Source organism: Theropithecus gelada, chromosome 20 (assembly GCF_003255815.1).
Source record: "Theropithecus gelada isolate Dixy chromosome 20, Tgel_1.0, whole genome shotgun sequence".
NCBI lineage: Eukaryota > Metazoa > Chordata > Mammalia > Primates > Cercopithecidae > Theropithecus > Theropithecus gelada.
The window spans coordinates 53,456,429-53,473,657 of record NC_037688.1 but is presented as its reverse complement, the minus strand read 5'-3'; the positions used below and the strand labels follow the sequence as shown (position 1 = coordinate 53,473,657).

Below are 17,229 nucleotides of genomic sequence, written 5' to 3'. Positions count from 1 at the left end.
CAGTTCTATGCCCTTGATGGAGAGATGTTGCAATCATTTGGAGAAGAGACACTCTGACTTTTTGGGTTTTCAGCACTTTTTTGTTGATTCTTTCTCCTCTCTGTTTGTCTAGTTTTGATCTTTAAGGCTGCTGACCCTTAGATGGGGTTTTTGTGGGGGCTTTTTGTTGTTGTTGATGCTGTTGTGTTGCTTTCTGTTGGTTTTTCTTTCAATGGTCAGGTCCCACTTCTATAGGGCTACTGCGGTTTTCTGGGGGTTCACTTTGGCCCTGTTCATCTGGTTCACTCCTGTGCCTGGAGATGTCACTGAGGGAGGCTGGAGAACAGCCAAGATGGGTGCTTGCTCCTTCTGGGATCTCTGAACTTGGGGAGCACCAACCTGATGCCAGTAAGATTGCTGTTGTATAGGGTGTCTGACAACCCCTGTTGGAGGGTCTCACCTAGTTGGGTGGCACATGGAATAGGACCTGTTTAACGAAGCACTTTGTCCCTTGGTGGAGGGGCTGTGCTTCGCTGGGGAAAAACCCACTTGTCTGGGCTGCCTGGATTCCTCAGAACTACCAGGAGGAAAGACTAAGTCTGTTGATCTGCAGAGACTGCCGTCACCCCTCCCACTAGGGGCTCAGGCCCAGTGAGATCTGGGTTTTTTCCCTGAGCCTCAGGCTAGAGTTATTGGAGTTCCTGCAGGGAAGCCCTGCCCAGTGAGGAAGGATGCGACAGGGTCAGGCCTGAAGAGGCACTCTGGCTGCGGTCTGCCCCAGCCAGTGCGTTGGGCTGTCGGAGACACATCTTGGGACCAAGCCATGCAGCCTCCCTGACTCCAGGAGGGGAAAAGCACAGCCTGGAGCTATAGAGGTGAATGTTGCCCTTCCCTCACCCTGGGAGCTTAGCGTGTTATGCAGTTGTGAGTCCCAGTGCTGGCTGCTGCCCCTCTGCCAAGGAGCTCAAATGGCTTAGACAGCAGGCAGATGCAGCTGTGGTGCTTGTCGCCCCTCCCTGCAGGTGCTCTGTAGGCTTAAGCAGGTTCCAGCTGAGAGACTGTTGAGAATCTGTGCAGCTGCAGGGTTGGGATGCTAAGCCCCAGTGGCATGAGTTCATGAGTGGGATCTTCCGATCTGTGGGTTGTACAGTTCCCTGGAAAAAGCATGATTTTTCTGGTTGGGTAGCACACTCACTCACTGACTCCTTTGGCTGGCAGGACAGGGCTCTCCTCCCCTATGTGGCTCTCAGGTGGGCTGCTGCACCACACTGTTGTTATTTTCTCTGTGGATCATGCCAGCCTCCTAGTCAGTTCTGATGGGAGAACCTGGATACCTTGGTTGCTGGTGAAGGATTCACACACTTACTATGGTTCTTTTCAATGGGAGCCTCTGAATGCTACTGCTTCTAGTCAGCCATATTGGCCCCACCCCATGTGTGTATTTTTGTGCCAGTACCATGCTGTTTTGGTGACTGTAGGCTTATAGTATAGTTTGAAGTTGGATAATATGAAGCCTTTGGTTTTTTCTTTTGTTTAGGATTGCTTAGGCTGTTTGGACTCTTACTTAGTTCCATATGGATTTTAGAATAGTTTTTTTCTAATTCTGTGAAAAGTGACATTGGTAGTTTGATAGGAATAGTATGGAATCTCTAGATTGCTTTGGGCAGTATGGCCATTTTAAAGATGTTGATTCTTCTTTGAGCATGGAGTGTTTTCCAATTGTTTGTGTTGTCTATAATTTTTTCAACAGTGTTTTATAGTTCCCCTTGTAGAGATCTTTAACCTTGTTGGTTAGATCTATTCCCAGGTATTTGGTTTTTTCTTTGTGTGTGTGGTGATTGTAAATGGAATTATGTTCTTGATTTGGCTCTCAGCTTGCATGTTATTGGTGTATAGAAATGCTACTGATTTTGTACTTTGATTTTGTATCTTGAAACTTTACTGTTCCTTATCAGTTTTAGGAGCCTTTTGGCACAGTCTTTCCAGGTGTAGAATCTTATCAGCAGAGATGATGTTACTTTCTTCATTTCCTCTTTGGATGCCTTTTATTTCATTCTCTTGACTGATTTTTCAGGCTAGTACTTCCATTACTATGTTGAATAGAAGTGGTGAGAGTGGGCGTTCTTCTCTCATTCTTGTTTTTAAGGGGAATGCCTCCACCTTTTGTCTGGTTAGTATGTTGGCTGTGGGTTTCTCATAGATGGTTCTCATTGTTTTGAGGTATGTTTCTTTAATGCTTAGTTTGTTGAGGGGTTTTTGTTTTTTTTTTTAATCATTAAGGGATGTTAAGTTTTATCAAAAGCTTACCTCATATATATTGAAATGGTGATTTTTTTTTTTTTTTTGGAGACAGAGTCCCACTTTATCCCCCAGGCTGGAGAGCTCACTGCAACCTCCGCCTCCTGGGTTCAAATGATTCTCATGCCTCTGTCACCAGAGTACCTGTGACTACAGGAATGTGCCACCACACTCAGCTAATTTTTGTATTTCTAGTAGAGACAGGGTTTCACCATGTTGGCCAAGCTGGTCTCGAACTCCTGGCCTCAGGTGATCCACTGGCCTTGGCCTTCCAGAGTGCTGGGATTACAGGTGTGAGCCACTGCGCCTAGCTTTTGAATTTTAATTCTATGTGGTGAATCACATTTTTAAATTTCCATATGTTAGACTAACCTTGCATTCTAGGAATAAAGCCCAGTCAACTGAGATAAATTAACTTTGAGCTGCTGGATTTGGCTTGCTACTATTTTGTTGAAGATTTTTCTGTCTGTGTTCATTAGAGACATTGTACTGTAGTTTTCTTTGTTCATTGTGTCTTTACCAGATTTTGGTAACAGAGTGATGTTGGCCCCATAGAATGAGAGGGGAGGAGTCACTCCTTATTTTTTGGAATAGTTTCAGTAGAATTGATACTAGCTCTTCCTTGTACTTCTGGTATAATTTAGCTGTGAATCCATCTTATCCAGGGGTTTTTTGGTTGGTAAATTTTTTATTACTGATTCAGTATCAGAACTTGATACTAGTTTGTTCAGGGTTTCAGTTTCTTCCATATTCGATCTTTGGAAATTGTATGTTTCTAGGAATTTATCCATTTCCTCTAGATGTTCCACTTTATGTGCATAGAAGTCTTCATAAGTCTCTGAGAATCTTTTGTATATCTGTGGGGTTGATTGTAATGTCCCCTTTGTTGTTTCTGATTGTGCTTATCTGGATCTAATGTTTTTCTTTGTTGACCTAGCTAGTGGTCTATCAATCTTGTTTACCCTTTCAAAGAACCAACTTTTGGTTTTGCTGATGCTTTGTATGGAATTTGTGGTCTCAATTAATTCAGTTATCTGGTTTTAGTTATTTCTATTCTTCTACATTTGTACTCAGCTTATTTTTCTTTTTCTAATTTCTTTACAAGTGATGTTATATCATTAATTTGAGATCTGACTTCTTGAAGTAGGCATTTCGTGTTATAAGCTTCTTTTATTGCGGCTTTAGTTGTGTCCCAAAGATTTTGGTATGTGTTTTCTCTGTTTTCACTAACTTCAAATAACTTTTTAATTTCTGCCTTGATTTCATTGTTTACTCAAAAGGTCTTGAGGAGCCAATCGTTTAATTTTTATGCGTTTCTGTGGTTTTGAGAGATCTTCTTGTTGTTGTTTTCCGTTTTTATTCTATTTTAGTCCAAGAGTATGGTTGGTATGATTTTTTTCTTTTTAATTTATTGAGACTTGCTTTCTGGCTGAGCATATAGGGTCAATCTTCAAGTATGTCCTGTGTGCATATGAAGGATGTGTGTGTTCTGTGGTTGTTGGGTGGAATATTGTCTATTAGGTCCAATTGGTCTATTCTGTAGATGCCTGTTAGGTCCAGTTGATCGTTTGGAATTGATGTCCAAAATTTCTTTGTTAATTTTCTGCCTCAGTGATCTAATGATGTCCATGGGATGTTGAAATACCTCACTGTTATTATGTGGCTAATTCTTTTCTCAGGACTAGAATCACTTGTTTTATCTCAGTGCTCCAAAGTTTGGTGCTTAGGTGTTTAGCATATGTAAGTATTCTTGTTGAATTGAACCCTTTATCATTATGTAATACATCCTTGTCCTTTTGTATGGTTGTTGGGTTAATATTCTCATTTCTTAAAGAAAACATAGAATGCCAGGTTCAGTTGCTGGATTCATCCCAGCACTTTGAGAGTGTGAGGCTATAGGATTTCTTGAGGCCAGGAATTTTTGACCTAGCAAGACCCTGTTTGTACAAAGAATTTAAAAAATTATTCAGATGTGATGGTGTGTTCCTGTAGTCATAGCCACTTGGGAAAGTGAGGTAGGGTGAATTCGAGGTTTCATTGCACTGTGGCCTGGTGACAGTGCAAGACCTTGTCTATAAGACAAAGATAGATATTTTAAATTATTATTATTATTATTATTATTTTTTTTTTTTTGAGACGGAGTCTCGCGCTGTCGCCCAGGCTGGAGTGCAGTGGCGCGATCTCGGCTCACTGCAAGCTCCGCCTCCCGGGTTCACGCCATTCTCCTGCCTCAGCCTCCTGAGTAGCTGGGACTACAGGCGCCCACCACCGCGCCCGGCTAATTTTTTGTATTTTTAGTAGAGACGGGGTTTCACTGTGGTCTCGATCTCCTGACCTTGTGATCCGCCCGCCTCGGCCTCCCAAAGTGCTGGGATTACAGGCGTGAGCCACCGCGCCCGGCCAGATATTTTAAATTATTTTAAAATTAGTTAATAGATTTCTACTTCTCTAGCTTCACTTGGATGTTAATATGTTAATAGATTTCTACTTCTTTAGATTCACTTTCATTTTGGTCCTTTTATTGAGCCATGTGTTTTGGTTACTTTGATGTTTTGTGATTTTGTTGATATTTTGATCAAGTAAGAAACGGCTTCCTATTCTGTCTATTATGGAATGAATTTGTATAGGTGAAAACTGATACCCATCAGGCACTTTAGTCATCCTGGGAGATTCTTCATACTGTTGTCAGGATGTTTCTTCTCTAGACTACTGTGTGTATTTTCCTATTAAAAAGGTTTGTTTTTTTCTTTTTCTCTTAGGAGCCTTTAATCTACCCCTTTGGTAAGTGTCATAGGCACTACTATCTCTCTGTTGTAACAAGCATTCATCTTTGTTCTCAGTTGACCTGTCATTTCAACTATGTCACCATTTTCTCCTGCACCACATGTTAAAGAAAGCAATGGCCAGACTTTAGATCACCCCAGAATAATCCAGAACTTTGGACATATGTTTTACTCCTTTTGTTTTTCTTTCCTGAGAGTGAAACAGAATGCGAAAAGTTTTTGTGTAACTGCACTGTGCTGTGGTGCACAAATACAACGAAGTTTCTTCCTTCTAAATGCGACCATTCTTGGCTTTGTGTTCACCTAGGTGCTGCAAACTAAACTGACTTTAGTCACCCTATTATATTTAAGTTCATATATCAATTGAGAAAACAAAGGGACCTCAAGTTTTTGATTCAACTATCATGGTGTTCTCTATGCGGTATAATTTGTGTATTAGATTTATAAAGTATTTTCACCTGAATTTAGTAATTGGAATTTTTAAAACTTTTGGTATCTTTCAGATATGTTTTCTCATGATACTCAAGGCCTCTTAAGAAAGAAGCTCATAGAAGCATCATTCCAAAAAGTGATATTGGATGGATATGGGAGCTGTGGCCCTCAGAATTTAAACTTAAGGAAAGAGTGGGAAAGTGAGGGTAAGTGTGAAGGTCACAACAGATATTATGATGGACATACAAAATGTAAGACAACTACCTGTAACAAAAACATCACTGTTACAGGAGGTCAAAAACATGAAAAAACTCAATCTGTGTCAGTTGGTTTTTCTAAACCATGTGTTTCTGTAAGTAAATGCCGACATCAGTTTTTGAAACATACCTTTTCTTTAAAAGAAAATTTGGAAAATCTGAATAGTGACTTAGTCCATGTTTCAAATAATCATTTAAACCAATTAAAATGTAGAACTGGAGTACATGTTGGGTCAAATATTTCTGAAAAGGAGAGATTTAAAAATGAGGAGGTGATTTCTAAATATGATCAATTTGATGGGTCCTTTGTTAAAAGTTTGTTTCACCAACAAATAACACCTTGTTCTGCCTGTGATCAATATAGAAAGGTCTTCATTCATTCATCGTTGCTTAATCAATGTCAGGGAATAGATAATTTGGGAAAACATCACACATGTAATAAAACTTTGACAGCCTTTAAGCAGGACTCTACCCTAAATAATTACCAGTATATTTGTATTACAGAGAAAAATCAGTACAATAAATCTGATACAACATTAAGCCAAGGAATAAGCCCCAGAAGACATCAGAAAACTCATTTTCTACAGAACCATTACAAATGTAAAAAATGTGAGAAAGCCTTTCATGAATGCACCAACCATGTCCGTCAGAGTATCTTTATTCAAGAAAAGTCTGCCAAATGTAATAAGTGTGTGGAAACTTTTATGCAGTCATCAAAACATACTCAGCCTCAGAGAATCCATATTGGAGAAAAGTCACACAGATGTAATAATGGTGAGAAAATCCTTAGTAAATTGTCAAGTCTAAGAATACATGAGATAATCCATAATGAAGAGAAACCGTACAAATGTAAAGAATGTGACAAAGCCTTTAACCATCGTTCACACCTTACTCAACATCAAATAATTCATACTGGAGAGAAACCATACAAATGTAAAGAATGTGGCAAAGCCTTCAATTCTAGTTCATATTTTACTCGACATCAGAGAATTCACACTGGAGAAAAACTTTACAAATGTAAAGCATGTAGCAAATGTTTTACTCATTCTTCAAATCTTCTTGTGCATCGGAGAATTCATACCGGAGAGAAACCTTACAAATGTAAAGAATGTGGTAAATCATTTAAAGTGTCTTCAGCCCTTACTCAGCACGAGAGAATCCATACTGGAGAGAAACCCTACAAATGTAAGGAATGCAGCAAAGCCTTTAACTGTAGGTCGTACCTAACTAAACATCAGAGAATTCATACCGGAGAAAAACTTTACAAATGTAAATCATGTAGTAAATCTTTCTCTCGTTCCTCAAGTCTTATTGTCCACCAGAGAATTCATACTGGAGAAAAACCCTATAAATGCAAAGAATGTGGCAAAGCCTTTAATTGTAGTTCACGCCTAACTCAACATCAAAGAATTCATACTGGAGAGAAACCCTACATATGTAAAGAATGTGGCAAAGCCTTTAACTGTAGTTCATCCCTTACTAAACATCAGAGAATTCACACTGGAGTAAAACTTTACAAATGTAAAGCATGTAGCAAATCTTTCTCTCATTCCTCATGTCTTTCTGTGCATCAGATAACTCATACTGGAATGAAACCATATATATGTAAGGATTGTGGCATCTCCTTTAACCGGTCTTCAAACCTTAGACGACATCAGATGATTCATACTGGAGAGAAACCCTACAAATGTAAAGAATGTGGCAAATTATTTAATCGATGCTCAACCCTTACTCGACATAAGAGAATCCATACTAGAGAATTTCTATAGTTGTAGTAAATGTGAAAAGAGTTTTATCCAAAATTTAGAACTTAAAAATCACCGTAGAGTTTATAGGGAAACAACTTACAGACTGAATAAATGGGAGGAAGTATTTAATCAGAACTCAAATCTGAATGTGTCAGGACTTAACACAAAAAGGACTAAAGCACACATCCCCAGACTTTAAAATTAAATAAGAGTATTTGTTATGGAGGATTACTCGAAAGCCAGAGCAGTTATTTATTTTGTTATGTGTTTCAAATGAGCAAAAGCATTGATGTTTGGACAAGTAATTATTCAGTGAGCACATTATTTGTATTGAAAACATTTGAAATTTGTATAAAGCAAATTATAATTCAATTCTCAAGTTAGTTTTTATACCTTAATGCTTAGTGTTTACATAAAAACATATAGTCTATTTTTTCTACATCAGAGCTATGAGAGGTTCTTCTATAGTAGATGAACGTCATTAATATCAATTTATTTTCATGGAAGTTTAACGGCAAATGTAAAATACATGAAGAAAATCTTAAAGACGCTCTTTGTGTTTGAATCATAAAACAGTAATGTGTGTAAGCATATAGTACATATTTAGGGCATTATTATTCTGTACTAAAGTAAAAGAGGAATATTCTGAATTTATTTATTACATCAATTGTTCCTTAAGTAGAAAAACACTGGTCAGTTATTTAAAATACTGGCAAACCTTTATAGTACAATGAAGTAGTAATCTTGAATATTATTTGATGTGTTAAAAATAAAAACATCTTCACAGATATCAGAGGAAAGTGAAAACTCGTATCTGAAAGATTGTAAATGTGCTTTATATCAATTTTCCAGAGGACTTAAACTTCTAATAATATTGATAATCTCATGGTTACTATTTTGTATTATTTCCTGCTTTTTGTAGCTACTGGTGTACTATGACAATTATAATAAAGATTATATGGGGGTATACTTAAAAATCATACTTTTAAAATCCTGAATCATTGTTTATAAAATTTTATTCAATATTTTTCTTTGTACATGCCCTTTTTCGGTCCAGTTGAATACTTAGAGATTTTTCTTTGCTTTCACTTGCATTGAATGGAATATATAGATGTATTAAGATAGAAAGAAAAAGGTGTAAGAGAACTATACAGGCAGAAATGCATGTATGTGTACCTGTCTTCAAATGGAAAAGAAAATGATGGATCACAACAGGAAATTTGAGAACTATTTATTTATTACCAAACTAGAAACCTCACAAATTCTCAAAGCTAAATTAGTTTCTCATTGCACACTGAATTTTTCTCTCATAAATCTAATGTCTTCTGGGTTCAGACTGTATCCCATACAAATCCTTTTTTCTTGCCTATGATTCATGTAAGAAGAATTATATGATTTTCTTATTTCAAAGCTTATAAAATATTGCTTATAAGTTCCCATGGATTTTAAGAATGTTTTTATAAAATTTAATGGTACTGTCTGGGTGTGGTGACTCACACTGGTAATCCCAGCATTTTGGGAGGCTGAGGCAGGTGGATCACCTGAGGTTAGGAGTTTGAGACAAGCCTAGCCAACATGGTGAAACCCTGTCTACACTAAAAATACAAATATTAGCTGGGTGTCATGTCCCATGTCTGTAATCCCAGCTACTTGGGTGACTGAGGCAGGAGAATCACTTGAATGTGGGAGGCAGAAGTTGCAGTAAGCCAAGATCACACCACTGCACTTCCAGCCTGAGTGACAGAGTGAGACTCCATCTCAAAAAAAATAAATAATTAAATAAAAAAGATTTAATGGTGCTTAGAAATTAATCTGAATACTTGTGTAACTCTACAGTGATCTATTTAGTTACAATACAAAATTCTGACCAGTTAGTTGAAGAAATGCCAAAGATAAATAAAAAATCTTGAAAACAGCCAAGACAAAGTAACAAATTACGTAAATGGAATAAATAAGTGCAGTATAATATGTCATGAAAAGTAATCATTGCAAATGACAATGGAATTACATTTTTAAATTTCAGATAGGAAAATCTATTATCAACACGAGATTCTGTATTCAGCAGATTCTTTAAAAAATGAAACCAAGCCACAGTGAGATATCACACACCCATGAGAATGGTAAAATAAAATTTTAATGTGAGTACCAAGTGCTGGTTAGGATTTGGAGCTACTCAAGTTAGGAATGCAAAATGACATAGTAACTTTGGAAAATAGTTTGACCATTTGAAATAAAGTTAGTCATATACTTATTATTTGAACTAGATGTCTCACCCCTAACCAACCATTTATTATACAAAACTGAAAACTAGTGATTAAAACCTCTTTGTGGATATTTGTTGCCACTATATTCATATTTGCAAAAAGCTAGAAATAAATCTTATGGCCCTCAGTAGGTGAGTGGATAATAAACTGTGATATGTCTATACAAAAGAAATGTGTTGTTAACAAAAAGGAAAAAACTATTGATCTCCACTACTACATGTATGAATCTTAAATATTTTTCTCTAAATTAAGGCTGTCAGATCAACAAGGCTGTGTATTACGTGATTCTATTTTATCACATTGCATGAATGATTAGAGGGATGGAAAATGATTAGTGGTTGCCAAAGAATGGGAGGAGGACAGGCATTGATTACAAAGGGGCAACAAGAAAAGTTTGGAAACAGTTTAGTGTGGTACCGTGGAAATAGGTATGTGACTACACAGTTGTCAAAACCCAATGAACTGTACACCACAAAGAGTAATTTTACTCAATGCAAATTTTAAAAAATTAACCAGGATGTTGGGGAAATTCAGATATAATGTAGACAGTGACAAATGAGTCTCATTGTATTACAAATTATCTGTCATCTGGCTGGGTGCAGTGGCTCACACCTGTAATCCAAGCATTTTGGGGGGCTGAGGCGGGAGGATCATTTGAGGTTAGGAGTTTGAGATCAGCCTCTCCAACATGGTGATACCTTGTCTCTACTGAAAACAAAAATTAGCTGGGTGTGGTGGCACACACCTGTAATCCCAGCTACTCAGGAGGCAAAGGCAGGAGAATCACTTGAACTGAGATGAAGGTTACGGTGAGTCAAGTTTGTGTCACTGCACTCCAGCCTGGGTAACAGAGTGAGACTCTGTCTATAAACAAACGAATTATCTGTCATCTACCTATAAACATAACCCTACTGAAGAGGATGGGGATAAAATGTCTGCATCTAAGTCACTTTGAAAAACAGTATTTTGGTTGAATGCTCTAAGACTACACAAGCGCTGTATTCTACTGAGTAATATTTTATTTTCCTATAAGGATATGAGTTAGCAATTCTGAAACACTTTTATGTGTTATTATATAATATATGGAGGCTGTTTCTCAGTGTTGTTCACAAAAGTTAAATGGTGAATGCTAGCATGAATCTTGTGGTCCTAGCCCAAAGTTGGAAATGTCAGGATGAACCCATGACTAATATATCTGGATGGATGGATGGATGGATGGGTGGATGGATGGATTAATAGATATAAAGACAGACAGATAGATAGATAGATAGATAGATAGATAGATAGATAGATAGATAGATAGATAGATGAAGCATATCTAAGATATCTGGAAGGATGGATGAATGGAAGGATGGATGAATGGAAGGATGGATGGATGGATGGATAGATAGATAGATAGATAGATGAAGCATATCTAAGATATCTGGAAGGATGGATGAATGGAAGGATGGATGGATGGATGGATGGATGGATAGATAGATAGATAGATAGATAGACAGACAGACAGACAGATAGATGATTCAGAGATAGATAATGTTCCAAACTCTTGAGGGCCAAGAAGCAGAGACATCTAGTATCAATGAACACACTGAGGTCTACAGTCTTGGTTTCTAAACAACATTCATTAAAAGGACCCAAAGGTTGAAGTTAGAAAATATAAGTTGAGCTAGAGGATCTTGTAAAGCCACAAAGGAAAAAGTGCTTAATAAAAATGATGAGGACTTTTCAAAGGGAGCCAACCTGAAAGACCTCCCAATGGTCCAAGCTCCAACAATATGAGCAATAAGTTATGATAGCTTTAGATTATGGCCCAGAGAATAAAATAATATTCACTCTTCTCTACTGTGTGAATAAAAGAGATTAAATAAATATGGAAAGAAGGAAGGAAATCTTACAATATTCAAAATACAAATCAATGTAGATGGATAATGCAAAATAAATCAACACTAGAGCATCACAGTAATAATTACTGTAGGGAAGATACCCTGAGGAATTCAAAAATTTCAGGAAAAACTTAAACACTAAAGAATGTATTTGGGTCAGTCTCGGTGGCACATGCCTGTAATCCTAGCACTTTGGGAGGCCTAGGCGGGTGGATCACCTGAGGTCAGGAGTTCGAGACCAGCCTAGCCAACATGGTGAAACCCCGTCTCTACTAAAAATACAAAACTTAGCCAAGCATGGTGGTGGGCACCTATAATCCCAGCTACTTGAGAGGCTGAATCAGGAGAGTCACTTGAACCTGGGAGGCAGAAGTTGCCGTGAGCCGAGATCATGCCGTTGCACTCCAGCCTGGGTGACAAGAGTGGAACTCCATCTCAGAAAAGAAAAGCGTATTTGCATATTTTAAGTATCTACCATCTAATATTAATACAGTTTTTTCCTTAATTTCTTAGACTTGTGACTATTTGAAACAAATTGCAACACTGTATTGTAGGATTTATAATTTATAGTTGTAAAATTTATAACACATGGAATAAGATAAATGGAATGGTTCTGTAGGCAAACTTTTCACGTTTTTTTTTTTTTTTTAAGACAGTATAGTATTAACTCTAGAAGTAGATTTGGTTGATATGTTAAAGATTCATATTGTATTCCCTGCAGCAACCACTAAAAGATGCAAAGAAGTGTAATGTAAATGCTAAAAAAGGAGTTAAATATAAAATATTTGTTTGCACAATATTTATGTATCTTTTAGTCATAATAGCCCCAAACAGGAAGCAACCAAATGTCCATCAATAAGAAAATGAACTAATTGTATAGCTTTTAGAACAAAATACAGCTCAAGAATACAAAAGAGGAAGCACACATCCTGGATAAAATTCATAAACCTGCTCAATGAGAGAAAAGTTCCAGACACAGAATTGTACTTTATGTATTTGTGTATTTAATTTCAGGCAAAATAATCCTATGGTGAAAAAAATCAACACAGAGATAATCTCTGCTTGAGAAAAAGGACCAAAGACAAGGGAATTTTCTGAGGGTGATGAAAATATTGCTTTGGAAAGGGGTGAAGTTTATATGGGTCTATTTATTTGTCTAACATGTACAGTTAAGGTTTATGCCTTGCAGTGTATGTACATCTTCACAAAAAAAAATCTTAAAAAAATTAAGTGGGTGGAGGTAGGAAAAGGGTTGAAGTATAGATGAAGCTGAAGTGGTACATGATTAGTGGTTGAAGCTTGGTGACAGGTCTATATATTTTATTTTTATGTCTTTAATAGTATTTGTATAAATGTACAATATTCATTTACAGTGTTAGCTCAGGATCTTGTTTACCTTTGGACAGGGAGGGAGGGATAAATTTATTTTCTGGGTAGGAGTAAAGCTGGTTCTATTCCTCAGTTATGTGAATTATCTGTCATGATCCAAAAAGCTTTATATGAATATTTCTGTATATAATGTTGTATATCAATAAAAAATTATATATTATGTATTTGCACCAAAATCCTAACTCACTGTCTCAGAATATTGGCAGTGTTTCCTTTTGTCGTAAGGTGGAACACAATCTCATGGCATTAGCAGATGGGTTTGAATATTCTGAAGTATCAATGTCCTAATCTTATGGACACCTCTTGGGTCTTTCCATTTTTGCCTTCAATTGGTAAGTGGCATGGTTTTGATTTTTTGGGATGAAACTTTTTCCCAGCAAAGTCTTTTTCCCATAGTGATGCTCTGAAAGCCAGGACACCTAGCACAGGACCCTGGGCATAGTATGCACTCAGTACATGTGGAGCCTGTTAATCAGGAACAAAAGGAGTAGCAAAGGTCAGTTCCTGCAAAAGTTGAGTAGATAATACAGGTATGACTGAAAGGCTGCAACTCAGGAGTAAACATTTTACATTCATTCAAGAGACAATTTGCAACTAGTACACCAAAAAATTTTGACTTAAAGGAGTACTTTGGGGGCTTTGGCTCTGTAATCACCTGGAGAACTTTAAAAAATACTGATGTCTGGGCTGTACTCCAGGGATTTTGATTTTATTGGTCTGTTGCAATTTGGGTGTTGGGAATTGTAGGGTCTTTGCATGTGACTGATGTGGAGCCAGGGGTGAGACCCCCTGTTTCAGGGTGAGGGATGCATTAGCTGTGTGTGATTTCCATGTGTGCTGCAGGTATTTGTCCTATGACCATTCCTGCATTTGGAGTCTTGGAAATTGTGGCAGGAGGAAATGTCTCTCTACAGATCAATTTTTTATGTCACTTGCTTTTAGAGTAAGAGGTTATTTCAGGCACAGTAATTTGATTTAATCTGTTTTCAAAGCATAAATAACCTGAAAATACTAAAATGAAAAGAATTTGCAAACGTGAGAATTTGCAAACATGTGGAGTGTGTTCTTACGTGCTTTCCAATTTCTCTGATGATAAGAAATGAATAATGTTTGGCCTTTTGATTTCCTTAGCTCAGACACTTTCTCAAATTATTTGAAGACCTTCCAAGTTGCTTCAGAAGCATTGTCCAAAGGAGATTATTCCCAATAATGAAGAGTAATAGATGGATGGGAATGTCTAAGGAATCCTACTTCTGTCACAGAAGTGGCACTCTGCAGAACCTCAAGGGCCCATGGAGTTCATGGGCTTTCGAGTCAGGCAGAGTTGACCCTGAGTCCCGTCCCAGTCTCTTAATAGACTAGTTACTTGGAACAGTTATGCAAGACAAGGCATAATGATACTGATTGCAGTAATAGGAACAATTCATTCCTCTCTGTGTCCATGCCCTTTGCAATGTGTGTTTTTAGCTACTGTCATGCAGGGAAAGATTCTGTTTACCCAATCCTTGGATCTGACTGGCCTTATTTGCTGTGGCCAATTCATACTGATTGTTCTAGTGAAACAATTAGGCATGTTTTGCTCCTCATTCTAGTCTTTAAAATGATATTTTATGAAATTGTATTTCTACTGTATTGGGCTATATTCATTCTTCTCATTATTCTAATTCACTGGTCCTCTTATCTCTGTTTAGTTTAGTGGTGAACCTATATATTGTCTTGTAACTTAATTTTGTATTATTCATATTCTATGGGGCTGTTGTTCAAATGTGGCTTTTAAACTTGAGTTACTTGTTCTTTCCACAAAAATAAACATTGAATTTCTACTTTTCTTGTATTCATTTAAACATTTTAAATATAATTCCAATGTGCAAAACCATTGCATATTTTTTCTTCCGATATTTCTTATTATGTCACTCAGTTTTTCCTTTGGTTCTCACTTTTGGGAGATACTATATTTGGGGTGTCTATAGTCATATTATTTCCAGTGTTTCTTTCATTTTCCCTGGGAACAAGATGAAAAACACACATAGATTTGACATCCTTATGATGAGTCAGTATCTGAAGGGAGCATTTTTTTCTTAGGTTGACTACTCTGGATCATTATCTTGATTTAATTTTGCTCCTTTGAAGTTCTTATACTTTCCTTTAACTCCATTCAGCAACTTAAAGGTTACTGTAACTTGAGGATTTTTTTAGTTGTCTGTATTAAAATATTTAATAATATACAGCATTTTTGCTAAAAGCACAAATATCCACAGTGTACATGAATAAAGTATTTCAATAGACATTGTGCAGCATACAGCAGAATCTTATGAGATACCCCGTTTCTTCATTCAGAACATTCCTCGCAAATATACCATGTGATAATAGTAATTTGTAAACAGTAGTTTTTTGATACTTAAAATTTTGTTTTTTGAACATTTCTGAAAATATATACTTCATGCCAATGAACAGAACTGATCTAGATACAGCCAGAATTACTGTTTCTCTATAATATTAAAATAATATTGATAAAATTATTTATCTGAATTCAGGTCTTTTGGCTTTAATCACTCTGCTTCCTTTTTAGCATGTTCCTGAATTTACAAAAGAATCTGTTTGGATTTCTACTTATTCTATAAACAAAAGAGACAAGGGAAATTTGTATGTGGCTAGATAGTAGTTATTGGTTACAATTTATAATTTCTAGTGTCCTTTTAGTTGCTTTGAAAATAGTAACCTCTTGAATTTCTGCTATCATAAAATTCGTGTCATTGTTAGGCCTGCACTTTGCCATTCAGTTTTTTTCACCTCTGGTACTAGAATATAATGTGTATCTTCTCTTTACTGGTGAAAAATGCTATGCATTTGTCTCTACCTAATTAGTGAAACTATATTTAGCATGTTTATGTTCATTTAGTTACTGTATACCAAAACATTTTATTTCTGTGATGGTCTTAATTTTACCTAACAGGATTGTAAATGGCTTAGTTTGTCAGTTTTCATGAATTTCTGTGTTCCACATTTCAGGTATTAAGTCCGTGTGTAATTGGCTTAGAATAATCCCTAACACACTGTAGGGGTTACTATGTACTAACTGCTCTGCTTCCTCACATTTCTATTTGTTCGTACCATTCTTCATTTACTAAATTATTTTGTGTATGTTACTCATCTTTATTTTTCTGTCCTCTCTAAATATTTATTAAAAAGAGGAGGTAGGCTAATGTGTCATGTTGATAAAATTCAAAGTCAAATGGCATGCTTCACTGTTTTCCTTTAGATATAATAGCTTTTTTGACTCAATGAAGTTTTAGTCATATTCTCAATCCTAAAACAGAGGAAGCTTTTCTATAGCTGATTGAAATTTATCGTTTAAATTTTTAAAAATATGGGTAAAGAAGGCTTATGCTAGTAGTGTTGCAGGGTCTTTACTCATATTCCCCCTTTTTTTGTTTGCTGAGCATATTTTTAAGAGTGGAATGGACACATTCTACTATGGCCTGCCCTTGGGGGTTATATGAGATGCCTGTGGAATGTTGGATGTTCCGTGTGTGAGAAAATTGTTGAAATTGTAAGCTGGCATAAGCCAGACCATTATCAGTTTTAATTTTTGTGAGCCGCCCCATAAATGCAAAAGCTAAGAGAAGATGTTTAATAACATATCGGGTGGAGTCTCCAGGAAGAGCATGTGCACCAATTAGCTGAGAATTGGTATCAATGGATACATGTACATATATCTTAGTTTTCCAAATTCAGGAATGTGTGTAACATCTGTTTGCCATAACTGATTAGGTTCTAGTTTTCTAGGGTTAACACCTGTTGAAGGAGAGGACATGTCTGTGAGCTGGCAATTATCCTGTGATCAGGGTAATATGTTTAGCTAGTCTTTGAGTACGTTGAAATTGTTTAGTTAACTTCCTCCAACTTTGTTGGAAAAATTGATCGATTTAGTGGCTTGGTCAAGCAGTGATGTCGTGACTTGCAGGTCTGCTTGATTATTGCCATAAGCCAGTGGGCCAGGCAGTGAGCCCTGGGCTCGAATATGTGTGATAAAAATAGGATGTGTACATTTATCCAGCAATTGCTGAAGTTGAAGAAAAGGTGCACACAGGGTGGGCTCGAGACTAGACTTAATGAGGGCTGTTTCAAGGTTCTGCAATAAATAGAGTAAGCAGAGTAGTAACAATATTCATGGGCTGAGCAGAAAAGGTCTCCAG

At 36.8% G+C, this 17,229-nt stretch overlaps 1 protein-coding gene across 4 annotated transcripts in view; it reads left to right on the top strand.

The window, feature by feature from the left end:
- ZNF720 (zinc finger protein 720) overlaps window positions 1–14,856 on the top strand; it is a 53,560-nt gene extending 38,704 nt beyond the window's left edge. For 2 of the 4 annotated variants that reach the window (XM_025371382.1, XM_025371381.1), the window contains 2 exons: window positions 5,564–5,698; window positions 6,254–8,933. In XM_025371382.1, coding sequence (XP_025227167.1) covers window positions 5,566–5,698; window positions 6,254–7,518 — 1,398 coding nt within the window. In that variant the 5' untranslated portion in view covers window positions 5,564–5,565 and the 3' untranslated portion in view covers window positions 7,519–8,933. Of the gene's footprint in view, window positions 1–5,563; window positions 5,699–6,253; window positions 8,934–12,658 lie in introns of those variants that run through there. The other 2 variants (XM_025371384.1, XM_025371383.1) reach the window with 2 other exon arrangements.
- The last annotated feature ends 2,373 nt before the right edge of the window (window positions 14,857–17,229 follow it).